The sequence below is a fragment of the Sphaerodactylus townsendi genome, linkage group LG09 (genome assembly GCF_021028975.2).
Source record: "Sphaerodactylus townsendi isolate TG3544 linkage group LG09, MPM_Stown_v2.3, whole genome shotgun sequence".
In the NCBI taxonomy this organism is placed as follows: Eukaryota; Metazoa; Chordata; class Lepidosauria; order Squamata; family Sphaerodactylidae; genus Sphaerodactylus; species Sphaerodactylus townsendi.
Genome location: NC_059433.1, coordinates 54,899,128 through 54,921,703, shown reverse-complemented (window position 1 = coordinate 54,921,703; position 22,576 = coordinate 54,899,128). Strand labels below are relative to the sequence as shown.

The 22,576-nt window shown below is 43.4% G+C and overlaps 1 protein-coding gene across 1 annotated transcript in view; it reads right to left on the bottom strand.

The window, feature by feature from the left end:
- Window positions 1–22,576, bottom strand: part of RP1 (RP1 axonemal microtubule associated) — a 217,928-nt gene that overhangs the window by 108,566 nt on the left and 86,786 nt on the right. The window contains exons 23-26 of the mRNA XM_048508545.1: window positions 17,069–17,127; window positions 15,101–15,145; window positions 5,213–5,376; window positions 214–439 (exon numbers count right to left, since the gene is read on the bottom strand). Of these exons, the coding sequence (XP_048364502.1) occupies window positions 214–439; window positions 5,213–5,376; window positions 15,101–15,145; window positions 17,069–17,127 (494 nt within the window). The remainder of the gene's footprint in view (window positions 1–213; window positions 440–5,212; window positions 5,377–15,100; window positions 15,146–17,068; window positions 17,128–22,576) is intronic.

The window sequence follows — 22,576 nt, the reverse complement described above, 5'->3', positions numbered from 1 at the left end:
GCCAGCATGGCCAATTGGTCATGCTGGCAGGGGCTGATGGGAATTGTAGTCCATAATATCTGGGGTGCCAAAGGTTCACCACCACTGTCATGGATCATGGGATCCAAAGTAATTACTTCAGGAGTAAATGTACATGTTGAGCTCATTTTAAAAAAAATTAGGAGTATCATCATATGTATATGTTAGGAGGAAAAATGAAATACTCAGACATACATGGGAGAAGTGCTTTTTCAGGTCTCCTGATTGCTATTTCTCTCCATATGTCTCCATCATCTTGATCTTCAGCTAGCCAGCAGCCAAGAGGCAAACATATTTCTTGCTCTGACTGTGAATCTACCTTTTGAATTCTAATCTCCTCTAGATACCAACTAGGATCTGATCCACTGTTGTCATGGCCAATCCGTATTTTATACAATTCTCCAACCTCTTTTAGATTTATCTGTAAAAGATGGAAATAGATGGGAAAACTCTCATTATGGTTTGCTGGTTCATCAAAATATCTCTCAGAATTACACATAATATATTGTCAAATTAGTATATAAATCCTAGCTACCAAAGTTGCCAATATTATCTTAGTTCCACCTTTTAAAAAAGAAATAGTCATTACCATATATTGTGGCAGTGAACTTCATGACTGAAAAAGTACCATTGTATGAAGAAGTACCAATCCGTTTTAACTGAGCTGAAGCACTTCAGCAAGAGCATGTTCTCAACTGGTTCTTTGAGTCAGTAATGGTCTGGATGAGGATAAACAAGTTGAAACTTAATCCTGACAAGACAGATGTTATCTAGGTTAGTAGAAAGGCAGACTGGGGACTTGAGATGTATTTCCTTCTTGGATGGGGTTATACTCTGTTTGAAAAGCCAAGTTCACAACTTGGGAGTGCTGCTTGGCAGTGCAATCACTTTAGAAAACCAGGTGGCTTGGAATGCTTTTGCTTAACTTCAGCTGGTGCATCAGCTGGTGCATCAACTGCAAGGTATGCAATAGACACATGCAGAAGTCGCATACCCTGCAGCTGTGGAAAGGTCTACATACAAACAACAAAATGCAGCATTCTGACTCGTATTACAGAGCATGAAAGACACTGTCGGCTTAACCATCCTGAAAAATCTGCAGTTGCAGAACATGTGTTAAACAACACTGGACATTATTTGAGAACACTGAAATTCTGGACAATTCAGAAGGTTACTATGTCAGACTGCACAGGGAGGCCATTGAAATTCACAAACACCAAGACAACTACAATAAGAAAGAAGAGACTCTGAAAATTAGCAAAGCTTGGCTCCCAGTGCTTAAAAAATGGACTGATAACCCCACCCGCAATACAATGCACTCAACCACACTTTTGCATAGCAAGTTCCACCCAAACACTTAATGATTGGTTCGTCACTCTGGGACATGGACAATATACCACACTAAACTTTCCCTTCTCACTAGACACAGTGTGAAACAGACTTTTCTCTGTGATACACCTCTGAAGATCCCAGCCACAGATGCAGGCAAGTGTTAGGAATAAGATCCACCAGACCACGGCCACACAGCCTGGAAAACCCATCAGAACCAGTTGAATCTGGCTGTGAAAGCCTTCGATAGTATGACATTTCATTTCAACCTTTAAATAATGTAACTACAAAAAGGATCCTTGAAAAATGCATTGCAGGTTTTACTGAATTAGGTAATTTGGATGTGGAAAATATCTGCCAATGGGCCTGGAGACAGCAGGAGAAGTTCATTCTGGTGATTACAACCAGCCAGTGGTCAAATGACCCTTTGTTCCCAAGGAGATGGCTCTCTTTCAAGCTATGTCTAGGCCCCTTCCACACATGCAGAATAATGTGCTTTCAATCCACTTTCACAATTGTTTGCAAGTGGATTTTGCTATTCTGTACAGTGAAATCCAGCTGCAAAGTGGATTGAAACAGGATTGAAAGTGAATTATTCTGCATGTGTGGAAGGGACCTCTAAGAAGGAGCAGCCAGAGATCAGTCACTGACTCCCAGGCACTACATATATTTATCTTGCTGTTTGTAAGTCAATTTGGAGTCAAATTGTGAGATATAAAGAGTTCAAATAAATGGAATTCCTATTCATCTTTATGAAAACCCAGGGTTTTTTTGGAAGGCATCGTCTAAGTGACAGCAGAATCATACTTTAATCCATTCAGTGGAAAAGAGGAGCAATGATGCCATGGCCCAATGTATCATGGAGAAAGACCTAGAACTCATTTACTCCCCAACCACTGCCTCAAGGCAATATTTGAAACACTGGATGTGCCTGCAGGCAAAGAATGCTTCAATTTAAAAATCTGTCAAAACACACACACACATGCACACTTAAATGTCTGCCTTTTAAAAACAGCACTCCAAAGCCTCTTAACAGAGTCAGCTCAGTCCCACTTTTTAGATTCACAATTTAAAAACTTCATCAAATAAACACCTTTCCCCTCCATCCAGTAAGGTCTTTGCCAGCCTTAAATCTTCATATGGTTGGTTATACCAATTTTGGGCATACATCTCTAGTGGTCATATGTGAAAAGTATGCATTAGGGAACTCCAGTTAGTTGTAACAATCAAAATGGGAGTTCAAGATTGTGACTTTCAGTATTGGTAAAATAGCTGCTACATAGTCTCTAGATTTACAAAATAAGAAAGAAGGATTATGGGAGAAAATTCAAACTGTTTTGAAGTAAAAAACAACAACATATCTACCTGGTACTTCTAACTTATACAAGAACCAGTACAACTTACAAAAACCTTTAAAACAACTTATTTTTTTAAAAAAAAGCAGCAATAGACCAGTGCAAAGCATCAACCACACAACCACACACAGTCAGACATCAGGAGTGCAAAATCAAAACCATAAATTATAAAGATATGGTTTCCTGGGTCTGTTTCAGGTCCAAAAAAGTATCATAAGGAAGCTCTAAGCCCTCTATCTCCCCACTCCACAGTCTCATGTCAAATCAGACCTATGCAGACCTGAGAAGTAAACAACAGCAGAACACATCTGTTGACCCTACCCAAACATGCCCCTAGAGAAAACACAATGTTTAATTACACAACAATATTGCTCTATCCCTATCCCAAACATATCCTAGCAATAGCAAAAATCTGAATATCATGAACATGAGCGGTACCAAAACAGAAAAAAAATGTCTGAATACATTTCTGACAGGCATTTGGTTGGGTTTTGGTTTTTTTTAGTATGCCCCCATTTTTATCTGCTGCTCTTACTGTTTCACTACTTTTATCAGTTTCTGCTTTCGTTAGATTTTTAATTGTGATTTGTAGGATGTTTTCATGCTGTTATGCCATAAGCATTTTATGGAGACGATGGCAATAAGTAAATAAACATTTTCTTCAAACAGTGCAAAATAGCCTGTGTGGACAAACAAAGCCCAACCATATAGCCATTCATAGTACATTCATCCCTCTATATGTTTCTGAGAGAACTTAATACAGAAGAGATCAGTTGAGCATTCTCTGACAGGGCTTTGTAAAACCCTTCACTCTTTATCTACAATTCACCTGCTATTTTAACTCCCAAACTGTCTTAAACAAAGATTGTCAACTATGCTGATATGTGCCAAGTTATGTGATGTCTTCTGAAGGGGCAGACAGCTTAAACCTATGCAGCCGCTGCTTATGCAAGACATCCTGTCAGTACTTACTAACCTTAAGAACATTACTGTCAGCAGAGAACAGTGATGAGAAGCATCCCGTCTGCCTTCTTATATTTCACTTCACTATTGCAAGCAATAAGTGTACTTACCTATCCATCACTGTCAACATTTCTTACATTTAAAAAAGATTTTTAATATACCAGCACACTGAAGAGTATAGAATTCCGTACTAGTACCACCTCCCCATTCAGTTCTGAAACTAGGAACTCTGAATTCCATCATTAGAATAAAGTAACTATAAATTGGGGTGTAAATAAATAGACAGATAGATAAGAGCACATTTTAAGGACCAGAGAAAGGAGATACTTAAAAAGGCAAAGTACAGAAAAAAGCTGACACATTCAAAAGCCCACATATTTTCCCTTCATATTGATTGTTGTGTAATAACCACCACATCCTGGTGCACAATTACTAATGTAGATTTAAATTTCCACTCTGTGATTCCGCAAAGTTCACAAAATAGCATGTTGAATATTTGATTACTAGTAACTTAGTAGCTACTATAGCTAGCTATATATATACTATACAGTAGCTAGTATATAGGTTCTTGGGTCCCATCCAGGAGGTGAAACATGGCAGGATCAAAAGGGCTAATCATGACACTATTTCATAACAGACATTCTTACGAATCTAGCTTGAAATCCTTGCCTCAAGATTAGAAATTCATTCTACAACTGCTAAACCTTTAACAAATTGTGTTTTCTATTTTGTCTATTTTTAACTTTTAGCCAGAAAAATAAGAAATCGAAATTTATAACTGGAACTGAGGACAATACACACATTAGGCTGTGCAAGTTGGATATTGTGTTTTAAATCTCTATCTATAGCAACTGCTCCTTGTTTGTGGTCAAGCCAGACACTGGGGGAGATATGTCATTGAAATGCCAAGCTGTAATACTGCAATAGAAGTATTGGCATTTGACTGGAAGAGTGATGGTGAGAAGGGGTGTCTAACCTCATCTCCCTCAAGTTCTTTTCCCAGTATAAATTGCCCTTTTCCCTAAAAATGATGGAGGTAGCTCCATGGAGATGATACTTCCTATATGAGTATGGATCAACAGCTATTAAAATGAATTTACCAATTCCCAAGTCACACTCAGACTCAGGATCTCCTTTAATAGGCTGTAAACCTTATAATCCTGGAGTCAGGAGATATAAAAAGCCTATCTGTGGGCAGGATGTGTCTTATGACACATAATATGACACCAATGTGTGTATTCTTGTAGAAAGAAAAGGGAAGGTAGGTTTTCAATACAGGTGTACAGTCTTCCAAGAATGAACTGTCTATTTCAACATTAACTTTAACAGTATACTGTTAAGCTGATTGCCTCCATAAATACACAATTACTCCATTCTCTTAGGGATTTTACAGGCCTGATCAACAAACAATTCAGAAAATGAACTGAGAACTGAAATCAAGTGAGGTCATCATTATAAGTGTCTTGTAGCTTATTTAGGTTATTCATCTTGTACCTGTTTTGAACAGTGTCTGCAAGTAAACTCTTTGTTATTTATATGAATTATACCTTGAATGTATCTGCACTACTGGGATTAAACAGCTGGTGTTTCCCACATCCCAGAATAAGAGGACCTGAAGCCTTGTTCTCTCCATAAACATAAAGGGACACAGTTGCTGTTGTGCCAGCTGTTTTGAAATCTCCAGTGACAATAGTGATTTTCCAATCTTCTCCTGCAGGTAAAAACAAAATGAAAATGAGTGTTACTGACAGAGCAGTTTTATCTCAGTAACTACTATGTGCCTTGAGAGCAGCATGTTCCTGGCTTTATTGCAAATAATGCATCACTGAACCTAATGAACTGCTGTAACTGTTCACTTACAAAAAGAGGATAGTGCTCAAAGAAGTGAGGGATGAATTAAAAAATGGGCTTTTCCTACAACTGAAACCAACATTTAAAAATAAAGAGGGGCTAGGTTACTGTAGGTTTAAAGACAGACTTAAGTGTCTTCAAGTTATGTGAGTGTAAATTTTGACACACACACAGAGGGACATGAGATTTCTAAAATTAAAGTAAAGTAAATTTCACAGATTTTTAAAAAACGTCTTTGCTACTTAACTCAAACTCTTCCACATCTTAAAAATCTGTAGTGGGAACAGATTGCTCACAAGAGCCTGAAAAAATTGTCTTCAATATCCACACTAATTTTATTTTTTTGAGAGCAAACCTAACATCATAACAACACGACAGTAAGCACACTTTAATATCTTAGTCTTTGTCTAGTTGCATTATGTGTATTTATATAGACTTTTTATTGTTTTCGATTCATAAAGAGACAAGAGAAGTAAAAGCTGTTCAACACCTAATAAACTAACCATGTTAAAATGCCATTTTAATCCAAAATCAGTTTTAAAAAAATAAAACTCTACTGGTTATGTCGGGCCAGCACATTTTGGGAAAAATAAAATAGCCTTATAACTAAGGGTTATAGGGTTCGCAGTTCCAGGTTGAGAAATACCTGAAGATTTGAAGGGGTGGAGACTGCAGAGGCTGTGAGATCCATAACAAATACACATGTAGATGTATTAAAGGACACTTTGTACAACATGCAGAACTATGATCAAGTTTTCCTGATCTGGGCACTTTCCTCCACAAAATGTCATCTATCTACACATCGAACAATTCTCAATATATTCGTATTCTGACACACTACAGTCCAACATGCAGGGAGATTTTTCATTGGGAAGCATTCAGATAAGCAATCCTCCATCTGCAGCCTGTAGTGGTATACTTTTGGAAGGGATTTATTTACCATTAATTTCTGCTAATTGCATAAACTGGGTCAAAGACTTCTGCTGCTCTTATGCAGAACACATCAAGGGCAGGAACAAAGAGAATACAGTACCCTTTAGGGATATTTGAACACCCGCCGGCTTGGCTCGCTCTTTGCCTGCCCACGACAAGCAAGGAACTGACCCTTCACAGGCTGCTCAGATCACACTCTCATGGTTTTAGAGTCATCAACTGCCTTGAGCGACGTGGTGAGCTAAAAGATGATCTATAAATATATACAGACAGAAATGCATCTCACTAATTTAAGATCAGGCCGTTTTTTTATTTACTGGATCTTGCTGTCTACCCAGAGACATAGAAAGTGACAGACAACATGTTAAAATCAGTTTTATGTTTACATCTGATATATATGCATATCAATATATATCTGTATATGTACACACAAACACATACACACATTAAGCTGCCTTATACTAGCCTGTTCATGTGTCACATGGGACAGTGAACCCACATATACTCATTTTTAGAAAGTGTCAAATGAAGCTGGTGATCAGTACTTGGATAAAAGTGTGGGTTTGATTCATTCTTGATTGAGAAATTTTATTACAATGTATTGTCAAAGGCTTTCACGGCTGAAATCACTGGGGTGCTGTGTGGTTTCCGGGCTGCATGGCCATATTCTAGCAGCATTCTCTCCTGAGGTTTCGCCTGCATCTGTGGCTGGCATCTTCAGAGGATCTGATAGTAGGAAAGCAAGTGGAGTATATATACCTGTTGGAGTGTCCAGCGTGGGGGAAAGAACCATTGTCTGTTAACAAGTAATTAGCAAGCTAGATTTACATGTGTTGAGTGGGATCCACCCATTAGCATTTGAGTAACAATAAAAATAGAACAATCAATAGGTGAGAGCATATGAATAGAAGTAGCCGGGACTTTGTTCCCTTTGATTGTTTACTGTCTATAGTCATCCCGTGTTTGTGTAGAGCTGATTAGTCACTGTCTTGACTCTAGTGTTTTTCAACCCTGGTAGCCAAGTTTTGTTCATTTTCATGGTTTCTTCCTTTGTGTTGAAATTGTCCGTGTGCTTGTGGATTTCAATGGCTTCTCTGTGTAGTTTGACGTGAGGTTGTCAGAGTGGTCCAGAATTTCTGTGTTTTCAAATAATATTCTGTGTCCAGGTTGGTTTATCATGTGTTCTGCTATTGCTGGTTTTTCTGGCTGAATTAGTCTGCAGTGCCTTTCGTGTTCTTTGATTCATGTCTGAGCGCTGCATTTGGTGGTTCCTATGTAGACTTGCCCACAGCTACATGATATGCGGTAGACTCCTGCAGTAGAAGAAGAAGAAGAAGAAGAAGAAGAGGAGGAGGAGTAGGAGGAGTAGTTTGGATTTATATCCCCCCTTTCTCTCCTGTAGGAGACTCAAAGGGGCTTACAATCTCCTTGCCCTTCCCCCCTCACAACAAACACCCTGTGAGGTAGGTGGGGCTGAGAGAGCTCCGAGAAGCTGTGACTAGCCCAAGGTCACCCAGCTGGCATGTGTGGGAGTGTACAGGCTAATCTGAATTCCCCAGATAAGCCTCCACAGCTCAGGCGGCAGAGCGGGGAATCAAGCCCGGTTCCTCCAGATTAGACACACGAGCTCTTAACCTCCTACACCACTGCTGTAGTTAGAGGATCCCTCTTATCCTTTGCTGAACGTAGCATTTGTTGAATTTTCTTAGTGGGTCTGTAGATTGTTTGTAGGTTATACTTTTTCATCAGTTTTCCTATGCGGTCAGTGGTTCCCTTGATGTATGGTAAGAACACTTTCCCTCTAGGTGACTCTTTGTCTTTGTTCATGTGGCTTGTTCTTGCAGCTCTTCTGATGTCTGTAGTACAGTAACCATTAGCCTGTAGAGTCCAGTTTAGGTGATTCAATTCATCTTGAAGGAGGTGAGGTTCACAGATTCTGTTTACGCGATTTACCAAAGTTTTTATGGTGCTTCTTTTTTGTCCTGGATGATGATTGGAGTTTTTGTGTAGATATCTATCAGTGTGTGTAGGTTTTCTGTATACTGTGTGGTCTGTATACAATTGTTGGTTTGGTTTGCAGATGAATAAGGCATCTAGAAATGGTAGTTTTTCTTCATTTTCTTTTTCCATAGTAAATTGGATGTTAGGGTGGATCTTGTGGATCTTGGACCATAGTCAATGCATTCATTGTTCCCGGTCTCTTTTGTTTCTGTTGGATCTCACCTTCAGATGATAGAAGACTTCCGATTGGTGGTGACTTTCTACAGCAGACCTATGTGGCCCAACCAACACCTCCCCGCAGCACTTTAACAATGGAAAGAATTCTCCACCCCTATCCTTCTTAAAATTAATGGTATAATAAATAAAAATATGACATTAATAAACAAGAGAATCTGCCCTGTCCCCTCATGCTCCGTTATGGCTACTCTCATGTGCAACTTTGTAGCTTCGTATTTTCAACAAACATTTTTAAAGGGGGGGAAGGGCACATTCATTATTGTGTCACTGTACTTCGATGAGAGAAATGGAGGGCAGCTTTGCTGCCAGGGGAGAAAATGTGCTTGGGGAACTTCCCAAAATGGCAGGTGGGCAGAGAATCTACCTAAAATGGGGGGCAGCAATAAAAACATAAGGAGTGCAGGGGTGGGAGGAAGCTTTAAAAACTGGCAGGAGATATCATTTGGGAGAAATAAGATGTGTCCTGCCTGCTTTGTTTGAACAGGGCAAGCAGGAAAAGTCTTCAGCCTGGCGTGGAGAAAAATGATTGCTTGTTTAGCAATGTTTGAAAAACCCAGGTTTTCCCAGTTGAGAAAAATAAAACAATAACATCCTTAAGACATTATAATTGCCAGAGAGAGGGGTGGGGGGAGAATTTCTGAAACATTTGGAAGTGTTGGAATGAGTGACTTCTGCATGCCTGGGCAATGGGGGAGGGGGAGTGCTGTTCTATTGTTTGCTCTCTATGTCTAGGCTCTGCCCACCAACTCCTCCTTCTTCACCCTGCAGCCATTTTCTTTCTTCTTCTCCCTTTGTACCAAGCACATGTAATGGCTACCTGCTCCTGCTGGGGCTTTTCCATGCTTGCACATATGTGATAGCGTGTTAGAATGCCCGCTTGTGACAGGATAAGTTATCTCTTTAGACTAGGGTTTCTATCTATCTACTTTTTACCTGGAACAATGCTTGTGACCCGAAGTTACTTGAAATAAATGTAAGTTTTCCTTTTTTGCAAATAGTTGTTTGGAAGAGCTCTTCTTTACTGCACTCACACACAGGACTGGGCTGATCCATATTTAAGCAAACTCCAACAAGAAACCTCCCAAATTACTGTTTGGCTCCTTAGCAATCAGCAAATCCAGCGTTATTTCATGAAGGGTGAGTAGGGTAGGTACCACTTGAAGGCAAAGCCTGATGACAGTTTAAATTACTATTCTCCCTGACTGCTCATTGGGCATGCCTCAGGAAGCAGCCTGATTCTCATTACTGATGTCTATGTTTTTATTGCAGCGGGAGGGAAAACACCCCATACCCCATTTGTGAGCAAGAACTGACACTCTTGAGGACCACCAATAGTCAAAAGCTTAGACACAGCAAGAGAGGATCTGTGCACATAGAAAATCTTCTACACAGGTTGCCAAACTGGATGCACATCTTAACCTCCATCCAAGTTCAGAACTGGCTCAATGTATCTAAAGCCACTAATTTGCTAAGCTGCATTCTACTCTTCTCCTTGGCTATTTCCAGGAGCCTGCCTTTAAAGGTCAAAATAGCCCCACCCTTCCCTGGGCATATCTGGAGTCTCTTTGGGGAGGGCTGTGATTTGCTCTTTCCCTGTTCCTCCTACTGGGCTGCAAGATGGCTCCTACCCCAGTTACCCCCCCCCCCACACACACACACACTTAATTTAAAATACATAAACTTTAGCATATAATAAAATTGTAATTAACTAGATAAGTTCAGTCCTGTCTAGTTCTGTATCACTACACCTGAAAAGCAGTAATCGTGTTAAGTTCCATTACTCTGACTAATGAATTTTCTACCTTTGTGTGCAGCAGCCTCCATCCAGCAATTAAAATTCAGTCTGCAGACAGCAAACACAATTAATAAAATACCAACCCACAGACTTGTTATGAATAAATGTCACAGTGTGTACTGTGGTTATATTAATAGGGGAAAAACACCCTTGCACTTGTTAATTGATGATGGAAGGTAGAGACTGAAATCACTGTTTCATTTTTTCCCCAGTCACTTTTTAATGTCTTATTGCTTAACTGAGAAAGGGTGAGATTTGTTCTTTCATGTTTTCACGAGTGGCAAACTGGCAGGATCCCTACTTCCTTCAGCAGGACATGAGATCACTTGCCAGATCATTTTGAGCAGCCTCCTCATGGCAAATGTAATGTGCATTTCAACCCTAAACTGGTGTCATGAAGGTGGTGAAAAGATGAACAGATGGATGTAGATAGCTGAAAAATCAAGTGACAACTATACATATAAAAGAGCAATTGCAGAAATTCAGACCATTTGACACCACCTCAAAACTATATTTTTAAATGTAATCAGTAATCACAGTGGCGGCAATTAGGAGTTTACATCCTGAAATAACAAACCTGAAAATATACACAAAAATCATTATTTCAGTTTTTTATTTTGATTTTTGTAATGGTAAACCCAAATCTGGGATAATTAGGCATTTTTTAAAAATGTAATTACCCCAAACAGGAATGAATTAAAAAATAACAACAATTCTGGCAAGTCTTGGGCATCATGAAAAACAGACCCATCCCCCCCAAAAATCAGTGGGTTTTTGTTGTTGTTGTTTTGAAATGTTTACCATTGGCGTCTTGTTTTTCTTTGATAGTCCTGATTTTCTGGGTGGTGGCATTTCTCCTTTGAATTGGATCCTTGCAAAGGAATCAGTAGAGCATTCCCAAAGAGCAGCCGGCTGAAAAAGCAGTCTGGCTGGGCCGCCGCCCAGCCCTGTGGCCCGGCCCAGCCTGGCTGCTCTGGGCTGTAGGACCAGCAGGGGCACCCAGCAGCAGCCTCCAATGAGCTTAGCCTGGCAGGGGGAAGGAGGAGGGTGTGGGAGGTGATTTTCCACCCACACGTGACCCCAATGGCATGTGGCCGGGCTGCGGCGCCTGCTGCAACTGCTGCACCATTTGGGAGTTATCCCACTTTTATAACAATTTACAGGTTTTTTGCAAGCCTGACAGTTCCCTTAGGTTTGCAGAATCCCATATTCCTGAAAAGGTTATCTCTATCATGTAGGCTTTTTGATCCATGCAGAGGCCATACAAGTACTATTTAACTGACAGCTGGTATAGATATGAAACAATAAATTATGGTAAAAAAAAATAAGGAATGGATCACCAAATCACACCTTCCCTCTCCCTGTTCCTTTCCATTAATTTCCAAATTAATCTCAACTTCTCCCACTTTTAGTCTGGCTCATTATTAGGTCAGTATTGATTATAATAATGATGATTAATGCTAACCAAAATTAGTTCCTTGCCCAGACTGGTCAAAAGGATGGGAACTATTCCATATGAACCAATCTTGAATGTGTAAGCATTTATTCAAGGTGGTGAAAAGTTGTGCTTTATTGTGATATATGTTAGCTAATTTGCATCCAGTTTATGATCAGAAAAAATGGGCTGAACAAACAAGAAATCACAGGAAGTATTGGGAAATGGAGAAAACTAATTAAGGTTGGCCTTGGGTTAAAACTTCTGAAGGCCTAATGAAAAACTTTAACTAGTGAAAATAAAATTAAGATAGATCTGTAGTAATTATTAAGAATAGTATAACCATGCCTTTAACAAGGAGGAAAAAATGATCAAAGAACGTACGCTATGTACAATCTGAGAGGGAGTCTGCTGATTAAACTTAAGGGAAAAGTTGGAACTTACAGAGTTGAAGATATAACCAAAGTTGCACTTCCCTGTAACTGTTCATTGAGAGATCTTCTGTGCAGGCAGACATGGGACTGCTATGAGGAAGAATAGCAAGCTTTTCTTCAGGCATTCCTGTAGCAACAGAGTGATCCCTCTCCCTCCCTCAGACCATGGTCCCAAAGTGGACAGAGTAATCCCCTTTGTTTTTCAATCGCAGTCACTGAGATGTTCCTTTGAGAGGTTAGTGAATACAAATAAGTGTCAGAGTGGGTCCTGGTGGGTCACATCCTCAACTATTAGCACCCAATCATAAATACAGGAAAAGATATTACATTCCCTACTCACTAGATAAGCCAACACCACATACATACAATTGATGAAAACTCTTGGTACCATAGCAAAGCCAAAGGTAACACTGTACATATATTGAACATGGTACCTCAGCAAAATCTGAGGTGTTTCCTGCATTGCAAGTGGACAGAGATGTGGAAATATGCATCTCGCAAATCGATAGCAAACCATGTTGTCATGAGCAGGAAATCAAACCTCCAAGAGAGCATGCAATCAACTCTACTGTACTGAGCATCTGAAAAGTCATCTGAAAAGATGAGGGATGATGACTGTGCAGGAGATGTCAAGAATGGGATCCACATTAAGTAAATCCCGGTGTCAACCACTTTCAGCATTATGAGCCAGTGTGGTGTAGTGGTTAAGAGTAAGTGCACTCTAATCTGGAGAACTGGGTTTGTTTCCCTGCTCTGCCACTTGAGCTCTAGAGGCTTATCTGGTGAACCAGATTAGCTTGTGCACTCCAACACATGCCATCTGGGTGACCATGGGATAGTCACAGTTCTTTGGACCTCTCACAGCCCCACCCACTGCACAGGATATTTGTTGTGGGGGGGGGGGAAGAGAAAGGAGTTTGTAAGCCCCGTTGAGTCTCTTTACAGGAGAGAAAGGGGGATATAAATCCTAACTCTGATGATGATGATGATGATGATGATGATGATGATGATGATGATGATGATGATGATGATGATGATGATGCCATCTTGTGAATTATGGAGTCGGGTCAAAGAATCACTAATGATTTGACTCTCTAGCCACGACTCTTGACATTGGGGGTGGGGATCCAGAGTTTCACACAGACTTATCCAATGAAGGATTTAGACTTCTTGGAGGTGAAGGCACACTGGCAGAAGGATGGGCCTCTACATGTGAAGAAGAGTCATGCCCTTGGACATGTCCCTAAGGGGAAGATGTAAATTTCCTCTGTGGTGAGGAATATCTGGAGCACTGAGCACATCCCAACTTCTTACTGGTAGGGGAGCTCCTTTCCCTCTCCACCATTTTTTTCTTTTATTGACCTTCAAAGCAAGGGGCAAAGAAGACATCCTCTCCCCATGTCCCAAAGTGGAAGGTGGCATGGTAAGCACCAACACAACCAAGGGGGCTTTCAATTACTTACCCCCAACATAAATGTAGGATCCAGACCCAAGGGCCACTCAGAAATAATTGTTTAAGCTTCAACACCCTAATGTCAGGCCTTCAAAGTTAACTGGGCACATGTCTTGCATGAAGCTTAGATGTGCCCTTTTACATGGTATAGCAAGCAGCCTAGATGGCCATTGTTTTTTGCCATCTTTGGTCTGCATTTGGAGCACTTTTTAAATAAGGCAGAGCCCTTCTTTTCCGTTGGTGAAGTCAGAAAGGAAGAGCTGGCTAAGCCAAAGTCAGAAAAACTGGAAAGCACTTTCAACATGGCAGCAAAAAGAGAACTGGGGGAGCTGTTCCCTCACCCTCTGACCTCATGACTGTTTCAGTGGGAAATCTTTCCACCCATGGCTCAGAAAGAGCGGGGGGGGGGGGGGGGGAGGGAACGCTCTGTGGCTACAGAAATGCCTGAAGAAAAGCTTGCTATTTTTCCCCACAGCAGATCTGCACATGTTCAGTCTCATGTGGGACTGTAAATAAGACCACAAAGATGAACATGCATTAAAAATAATACTGTGGTAGCAAGTAAAGTGGCAAGCATGTATACATAAACGTATTTTGAAATAGCTGATTATATTTGAACATCCTTCAGTGAACACTTTTACAACAAAAGACCAGGGCTTCCATGGGCCATTATGAGCCCCATGCAAAATGTCCTTCTGGGCCTCCTTCTCATATTTAGAAGATCCACAAGATGCTTGATTAGGATAGGTATGTCCGTACTTGCCTTCCTGGCCCTGGGATGACCATTTCCCTAGAAATTAGTACCCTTAGTCACCATCCTTTACCTCTTAGAAAACCTGTGTGGTTTGTTCCAACAAGCTGCTGCTAAGTCTAGGGAATCACACTGTAAATGTGATGATGTTGAATAAAAGCACAAGAATTTGCTGTATTCTGAAACCTGGAGACCTAGGTTTGAATCAGCACTCTGTCATAGAAATTCACCAGGTGACCATGGGTCAGTCACTCACTTTCAGCTTAACCTACCTCCAGGTTTGGTGTTATGAGGATAAAATGGAGAAGAGAATGATATTGTAAATCACTTTAGGTCCCAACTTTAGGCTTCCAAGAGGAGAAAAGCAGAGATACATTTAAATAAATAAGAACTGTTACAAAGCGAATACAAAATGAGGGCATAAAGCACTGAACAGAAAACAGAGGCAAATATTACTAAGGAAATTTGTCACGTGGGGTGACAATATTTGCAAAAACTTATCTCCAGTTTTGCTTATCCCAATAGAAAGCAACAGAAAGACTTACCATCCTCTTCCTCTTTTATTTTCAGTTGATGATTTATTTGCATGTCTGCCAAAAATATAAACAAAATCATTAGTAGAGTTGGCAAGTTACAAAGAAAAGTGGAAGGAAAGTGTCAGGTAATATTCACTCTTATGTTGCTGATGAAAACATATTAGAGGCAGCATTCTGTAATGGTTAGACTGAGAAGACCTGGGTTCAAATTTCTACTAGCCCTAAAACAGACTGAGCAACCTCAGTATCTCTCTGCCTAATCTACCTCACAGGTGTTTGTTTTTTTTAAATACAGTGGAGGAAGGATGAAGAAACCATGTAGGCTTTTCAGAGCTCCTTAGAGAAAGGATGAGGTAAAAACCTATTGAATTAATAAAATACATATTTCTTTACAAATCAACATTGTACTAGAAAACACTCAAAGCTGCATCCAATTTACAAGCCGTGCTTCCTTCATTCTGTACAGAAACTAAATGGTATTCTCCATTCCTGCAACAGCTTCCAGCGGTGTAGAGAACCCGGGCTTCTGGATTCAGCAAATCTGCACTTTCACATTTGTAGTGTGACCTGATCTCCAGCTGACTAGCCTCCTCTACTTGTAGCTGATTTTGCTTTTGCCCTGGCACAACTGTTTGTCCTACCCCCTCCCACTACCCCCTCCACCTCCCTCCCCTCCTTTGCATGCCACCTCTCATTCACTCCCCTCCCTCATTCCCCTCCCTTGCATGCCACCTCCCATTCCCTCCCCTCCCTCTGCTAGGGTGGGCGGGCTATGTCCAGATGCCAGGCCCCCTCCCCTTCCCTCCCTTGCATGCCACCCTTCACTCCCTCTCCTCCCTTGCATGCCACCCCTCCCTCCCCTCCCTCATCCCCTCCCCTTGCATGCCACCTCCCCTCCCTTTGCTAGGGTGGGTGGGCCATGTCCAGATGCCGGGCCCCTCACCCTCCCTCCCCTCCGTTGCATGCCATTGCAAGGACATTGTCAGTGCTCTGCTCAGAAGACGGGTGGGGAGGGGGGTAGGACAAACACAGCATAGCACAATCTAGGCCAGGGCCCCCCGGCATGGTGCCCATAGATGACATGATGGCCACTGATGCTTTTCCTGGTGACTGCCAAGTGTTTTTAGAAAGAGAGGGAGGGGGTGGTTCACCCAGCTGGGCTTCTGATTGGCCACTGGAGATCTGATTGTTGGTGCAAATAGTTTAAGTTGTTTAAGAGGCAATTTCCAACACAATAATAGTTTTATTTTTTCTCACTGTCTGACTGATTTTGTACAGATTTTTAAAAAGTTGCTCCAGTTTCAGCGACAGCTGTCACCACAGCACACGGGTCTTCATTGCATTACTGTGTGTGTATGATAAAAAAAACTTCTAAACTCTGTTTAAAAATCATCCCATTAAACAGCTTCTTCCTGAAATGTTGAAGAGTTACTATCAGAGTTATGCATAACCTTACTCCCTGACATTATCAGATGAGGATTTAACAGCAGCTTCCTGACTGCTAGTTTCCCTTCTAACCTCATTTCCCTTTTCAGCTGAGGATATAAAGCCATTTTTCTCCCAGTTTCCTTTCTAACCTCATTTTCTTTTTAATGTTAATGCACTCGCAGGCGATACATGGGGCAATATCAGTGTGTGCATGAATGTACTGCACTCCTCTCCAGACACATATTTCTCCTCTTCAATAGTTCAATAGTATACCCACACACAGTGCTGGTCTTCACAATCTGAACGCCCATTAGGGAAAAATTAGCCTTTGAAGGCATATTTAGCCACCCATTAACCTACTGGTCCACTTTCACAAGTGACCATTATCACATTAATATATCAAACAAGGCTTGTGGAAATGTGTTTACTAGGGTAATATGTAATTTTACTTTGAGGACTGTCTTTGATCAGGTTTTCCATGTAACTTGTGGTTCTCTAGGCAAGTGCACAAATGATTGATTTCATCTCCATACTAATAGCAGTCTTTACCTTGAGGGAAGAGTTCTATTTCTGAATGAATTATGCCTTGGGACATAAATGGCAGCCACCTGAGAAAGAAAGAAGAAGTGTTGTTCTTTTCATACATTAACAGTATTGCCTGAATGGGACAAGTTCCTGAAATGAGCAGACTGCATGGGATGGAAATGATCCTTTAATGTACATGAATATTAAAATATATTTAATGAAACATTTTTACATGGAAGACGTGAAATTATCATGTTAAAACCTTTACCCTAAAGAAGATTTGTTCAATACAGTGTAGCCTTGAAACACGGAAAGCTACAATCAATGAAAATTATTTACAATTAAATCATTCTGAGATTGTTACCACAGCATCTTTAAAATATTAAATGAGCAATATAGTCTGGATTAAACACACATCACTCTGATAAACCTGTTTGAACTATAGAATACAATATATTTTGTGTTTTCTATTATGTAGGTAATTGTTTGTGTGTGTGTTTGAAGGATAAAGCTAGCCTAAGGATACTGGAAATCAAAATCAGCAACAAAAGCGGGCATCTTATTCTTTGATTCTCCAAGTTTGCCAGGCAGTGGCCTGGGGAAGTCAGCTCCTAGTTGCTGCAAGTTAAACAATGACCTGGCAGAGCTGTGGTTCTGGCTCACTCCTTTCCTTTTTCTTTTGTGGGGGTGGAACCCTTTTTTCTCTGCAAATAGGATGTCTGGGGGTACCTGGTTCAAGGATTCCCTTGGTGTAAATTGCTTGAAACTTGGTGTGTCTTTAATAGATAGGCAGTACTAGCATCCTTACAATTTACATGCCACTTGGTGGAAACAAGTCTTCTTGAATATGTCCCCTATAGGGAATGATGGCAAAGACGCCAATCTGTCTTCTCTTCCTTTTTTGTGAAGGATGGACACTTTTCCAGGGCCATTTTTTTCTTCCCATTCCATGGCTCAACAAATAGGATAGTTGAGATATCTTGTTTAGGAGTCTGTAGAATTTAATAATAGTTATGATGATCATGATGACTGAAGACTGATGATGATGATGATGATGATGATGATGATGATGATGATGATGATGATGATGATACAGAAATCCAGTCCTAGTGAACATAGTCTGAATATTCAGCACAGACATTTCAGTGGAGTTTGGCCTGGAAAAATGCACCACTGTATCAATAAAGAGGGGCAAGATGATGGAATAGAGTGTGATGGAATAGAAATGCCTGATGGCCAACTAATCAAGTGCAACCAAGAGGCAGCCCAAAATACCTTTCTGCATTTTGCATTTTGCAGATGGATAACATGGTCAGCAGAGAATACACCCAGAGGGTCAGGAAAATTTTGAAATCCAAATTAAATTGCAGGAACCATCCAGAATACCAATACCTGAGACAAACCCATTATCAGTACACCACTGGAATCATCAACTGGACACAGGCTGATTTGGGTGCACTTGATAGAAAAACTCAGAAACTTATGACAATGCACTATGCCTTACACCCATGTGATGATACTGATAGACTACACCTGTCCCAGAGATCTGGTGGCAGAGGGTTTAGGAGGAGAAACATGCACTGGCCAATGGAGACCTTCCTCCATTGCTCCGGCGGAGACCCCGTCGACCGAGGGGCCTGCATTACAGCTGGGGGTGCGGTGTTTGGAGCCAAAGTATCTTGGTGGCCGTATCATCAGGGGTTGGTGGCAGAAACCCCTTCCCACCCCCTAACTGAAGCGCCTAACGAGTTAACGCTAGGAATAGTGACGTCAGCATTGAGGCTTGCTGTAGGACGTGGAGATGCAGCCGGCCCCGCGGATGCTTCTGGTATTGCGGGGGCCGTACTGACGGCGCGATTGCTCGCCCTTCGTCCTCGACCTCCGTTGTTCCCTTTGTTGCCTTGGAAATCTATCTTGCCGCGAGGCAGGTTGTTCTCCCGCCCACGTGATCGAGGGAGAGGTGCTTTGGCAGAAGGCCAGGAGGCGGGACATTCTCGGTGGGACGGAGTGCGGAGTTTACTCAAGAGATCATCTACGTTCCTATCTGTGCTGTCAAGGAAAGGCGAAGGAGTACAGGCACCTGATGACATCATTGCCTTTCTTGCAACGTGTGACCTAGTCGTGAGAGGGCTGTATAGATCACGCTGCAAAGGGCAATCTGTGAACGCAGAGCTTCCGATCTCAGGGCTGGCCGAGGTGACTGGTGGCAGCAGCCCCTCAATTGCCGCCTGGACCATAACTCCAGACTGTCATGGCGACGAAGCTTTCTCTGACTTGAATACTCTACACGTGACTGACTGGCCTGGGTGGTGTGAGCCCCATGTCTATCATCCGTGTAGTGGTATTACTACCATCACCCCTATAGTTCTTAGGGGGGTCCATGCTGTGCCACTGCCCATTAGAGGGCTGAGGGGTCGGATGGCAGTTTTTTACTGCCGCCCAGCACCCCCTTGGTATGCACTTCCACTCTCTTAAATTTTGATATATTGTTTATTCAGCTGGTAATAGCTAAGGTGTATTAGTTTAGTATTAGTTGTAGGTTAGTTTGAATTGTATTGTATAGTTAGTCTGCCCAGCCTGTATTTACTGTATTTATAAGGTTTAGATTAGGCTGGGATTATCTACTGCCAGCTGAGTTAGACCCACTTCGGTGGGGCACTAGTCAGGCTGTTTGGGTAGAGAGAGATCGGCAGAGTCATGGGGGCACCAACTTTGGGGCTGGGGATCCCTGTGTTGATGGGACGGGGTAGATATTGCGGTAGGCTGCGGCCATATGATAGAAGGCGCATGAGATATGGGGTTGCTTGTTCACCTTCTGACCTCCGACCTATCCCGAGAAACGAGGGCGGTAGAGCTCAGGGAAACTCTGCTTCGTCTTTGGTGTTACTAAATGCCAGGTCCATCAATAATAAGACCATGGTGCTCCGGGATTTTCTCGGAGCCCAGCAGATGGACCTGGCATGTGTCACCGAAACCTGGGTGCGCGAGGGTGAGACCGTCGCCTTAGGCGAAGTTGCGCCCCCGGGTTTCGCGTGTCTCCACCAACCACGAACACAGGGCCCGGGTGGCGGGGTGGCATTGTTCGTCCGGGAGTCTATTCCCTTCAGGGCGCTCCCCGTCCCAGAGATCACCGGCATGGAGTGTGTCGGCCTAGAGTGGTTGGCCCTGGAGAGGTTGGCTGTTCTCCTGGTGTACCGGTTGCCTAGCGCGCCAGGAAGCAGCCTGCTGCGGCTGCTGGAGGTGGTGTCGGACTGGGCGCTGCGGTTCCCCAGGCTTATCGTCTTGGGGGACTTCAACGTCCATGCCGATGCCGCCTCATGTACAGCGGCGGCGGACCTAGTGTCATCCATGGCGACGCTAGGCCTCTCCTTAGTAAATTCGGGCCCCACACATGAGGCCGGGCACACGCTGGATTTGGTCTTTGGGTCGGGGATTGATTTGGTCGTGTCCTCTGTCGACAGAGTGCCATGGTCCGACCATTACACCCTGTCGGTCCTGATGGACATGCCCCACCGCCCCTGTCTAGGCGACGGGCTAATTTATGCCCGCCCGCGGAGACTTATGGATCCACTTGGCTTCCTGAATGCTCTGCGGGACCCTGAACCCGCCGGCACACTCGATGAGCAGGTAGAGGACTGGAATTCCCGGCTCTCTGATGCCATCGAGTTCGTTGCCCCCCGGCGGCCTCTACGCCCCCGCTCTCGGCGTGCTCCATGGTACACGGAGGAGTTACGCCGTATGAAACGGGCTTTAGGACGCCTAGAGCTTAATTTGGAGGAAATCTCGTGACGAAGCTGTTTAACATCTTATAGGATGTTTATGAAAGCTCATGAGATGCATGGCTTTGGCTGAAGCTTAAGAGAACTTTCTTCTCCCTCCTCTCTCGCATCCGCTAGCTCTCGCCCTGCACAATTGTTTCGTATAATTCGGTCTTTAACCTCCTTATCGGAGGGTTCTTCAAATTCCCAATTGAGCATTAGCTGTGAGGCATTTATGAGCTTTTTTGCGGATAAGGTCGCGTCGCTCCGCCAGGACCTTCCTCCTACGTTGGATACAATTAGTGAACTGGAGGCTCCCTTGCCGTCTTCAGGCCCTTGCATGGCCCAGTTTTCCCTGCTCTCTGAAGCCGCTGTTGACAGGGCCTTAGCTGCTGTTAGACCTACGACCTGTCCTCTGGATCCGTGCCCTTCCTGGCTTGTAAAAACCTGCCGGGCGGAGCTACGACCCCATCTGTTGAGTATCATCAATGCCTCCCTTGAGCAAGGAGTCTTTCCGGATGGGTTGAAGGAGGCAGTGGTCCACCCACTCTTAAAAAGACCACCGTTAGATCCGAGGGATCTGGCCAATTACCGCCCCGTCTCGAATCTTTCGTTTCTGGGGAAGGTAATTGAGAGAATGGTGTTGGAGCAGCTTCAAGGCTTTCTGGATGACACATCGGCTTTTGACCCCTTCCAGTCCGGTTTCCGTGCTGGGCATGGGACGGAGACTGTTCTCGTCGCCGTCACAGATACACTCCGTATACAGCTTGACAGAGGCGGATCGGCGCTGTTGGTATTGTTAGATCTTACCGCAGCGTTTGATATGGTCGATCATGACCTTTTGACCCACCGCCTGGCCGCCTCCGGAGTACGGGGCATGGTCCTTCAATGGATTGTCTCGTTTCTCCGGGGTCGGAATCAGCAAGTGAGGCGCGGGGATCAAGCCTCCCGGAAGTGCCCGCTTTTTTGCAGTGTACCCCAGGGGGCGCTATTATCCCCGCTATTATTTAACATCTATGTACAACCCCTTGCTCAGCTGGTACGGAGTTTTGGGCTGGTCTGTCATCAGTATGCGGATGACACCCAGCTCATTCTGTCGATGGAGGGGGGAGCAGCCGCCGCCCCTGCGGCTCTACAGCATTGTCTGGAGGCAGTCGCTGGTTGGTTGCGACAGAGCAGGTTAAAGCTGAATCCATCGAAGACGGAGATCCTTTGGCTTGGCCGCGAGGGGGAGGGCGGGACTTTTCAGCCACCGGTGTGGGAGGGGGTCACATTGGCGCCGACCCCCTCCGTGCGCAACCTGGGGGTCCACCTGGATTCGTCTCTTTCTATGGAGACCCAGGTGGCCCATATAACCCAGGTTGCCTTTTTCCACCTTTGCCAGGCCCGGCGGCTGGCCCCCTTCCTCTCCCAAGCGGACCTAGCCACTGTGATCCACGCAACGGTCACCTCCAGGCTAGACTATTGTAATTCGCTCTATGCTGGCCTTCCCTTGCGCTCGATCCGGAGATTGAAACTGGTCCAACATGCGGCGGCGCGCCTGCTTACAAGCAGCGCCAGTTGGGATCATATTCAGCCTGTGCTGCGCCGACTACATTGGCTCCCAGTAGAGTTCCGGATCGTTTTCAAGGTGTTGGTGCTGACCTTTAAGGCCTTACGCGGCCTGGGACCCTCGTATCTTCGAGACCGCATCACCCCATATGTTCCCACACAGCCTCTTCATTCGGTAGAGGCCAATCTACTGGTGGTCCCCAGCCCCTCGATGATGCGGCTG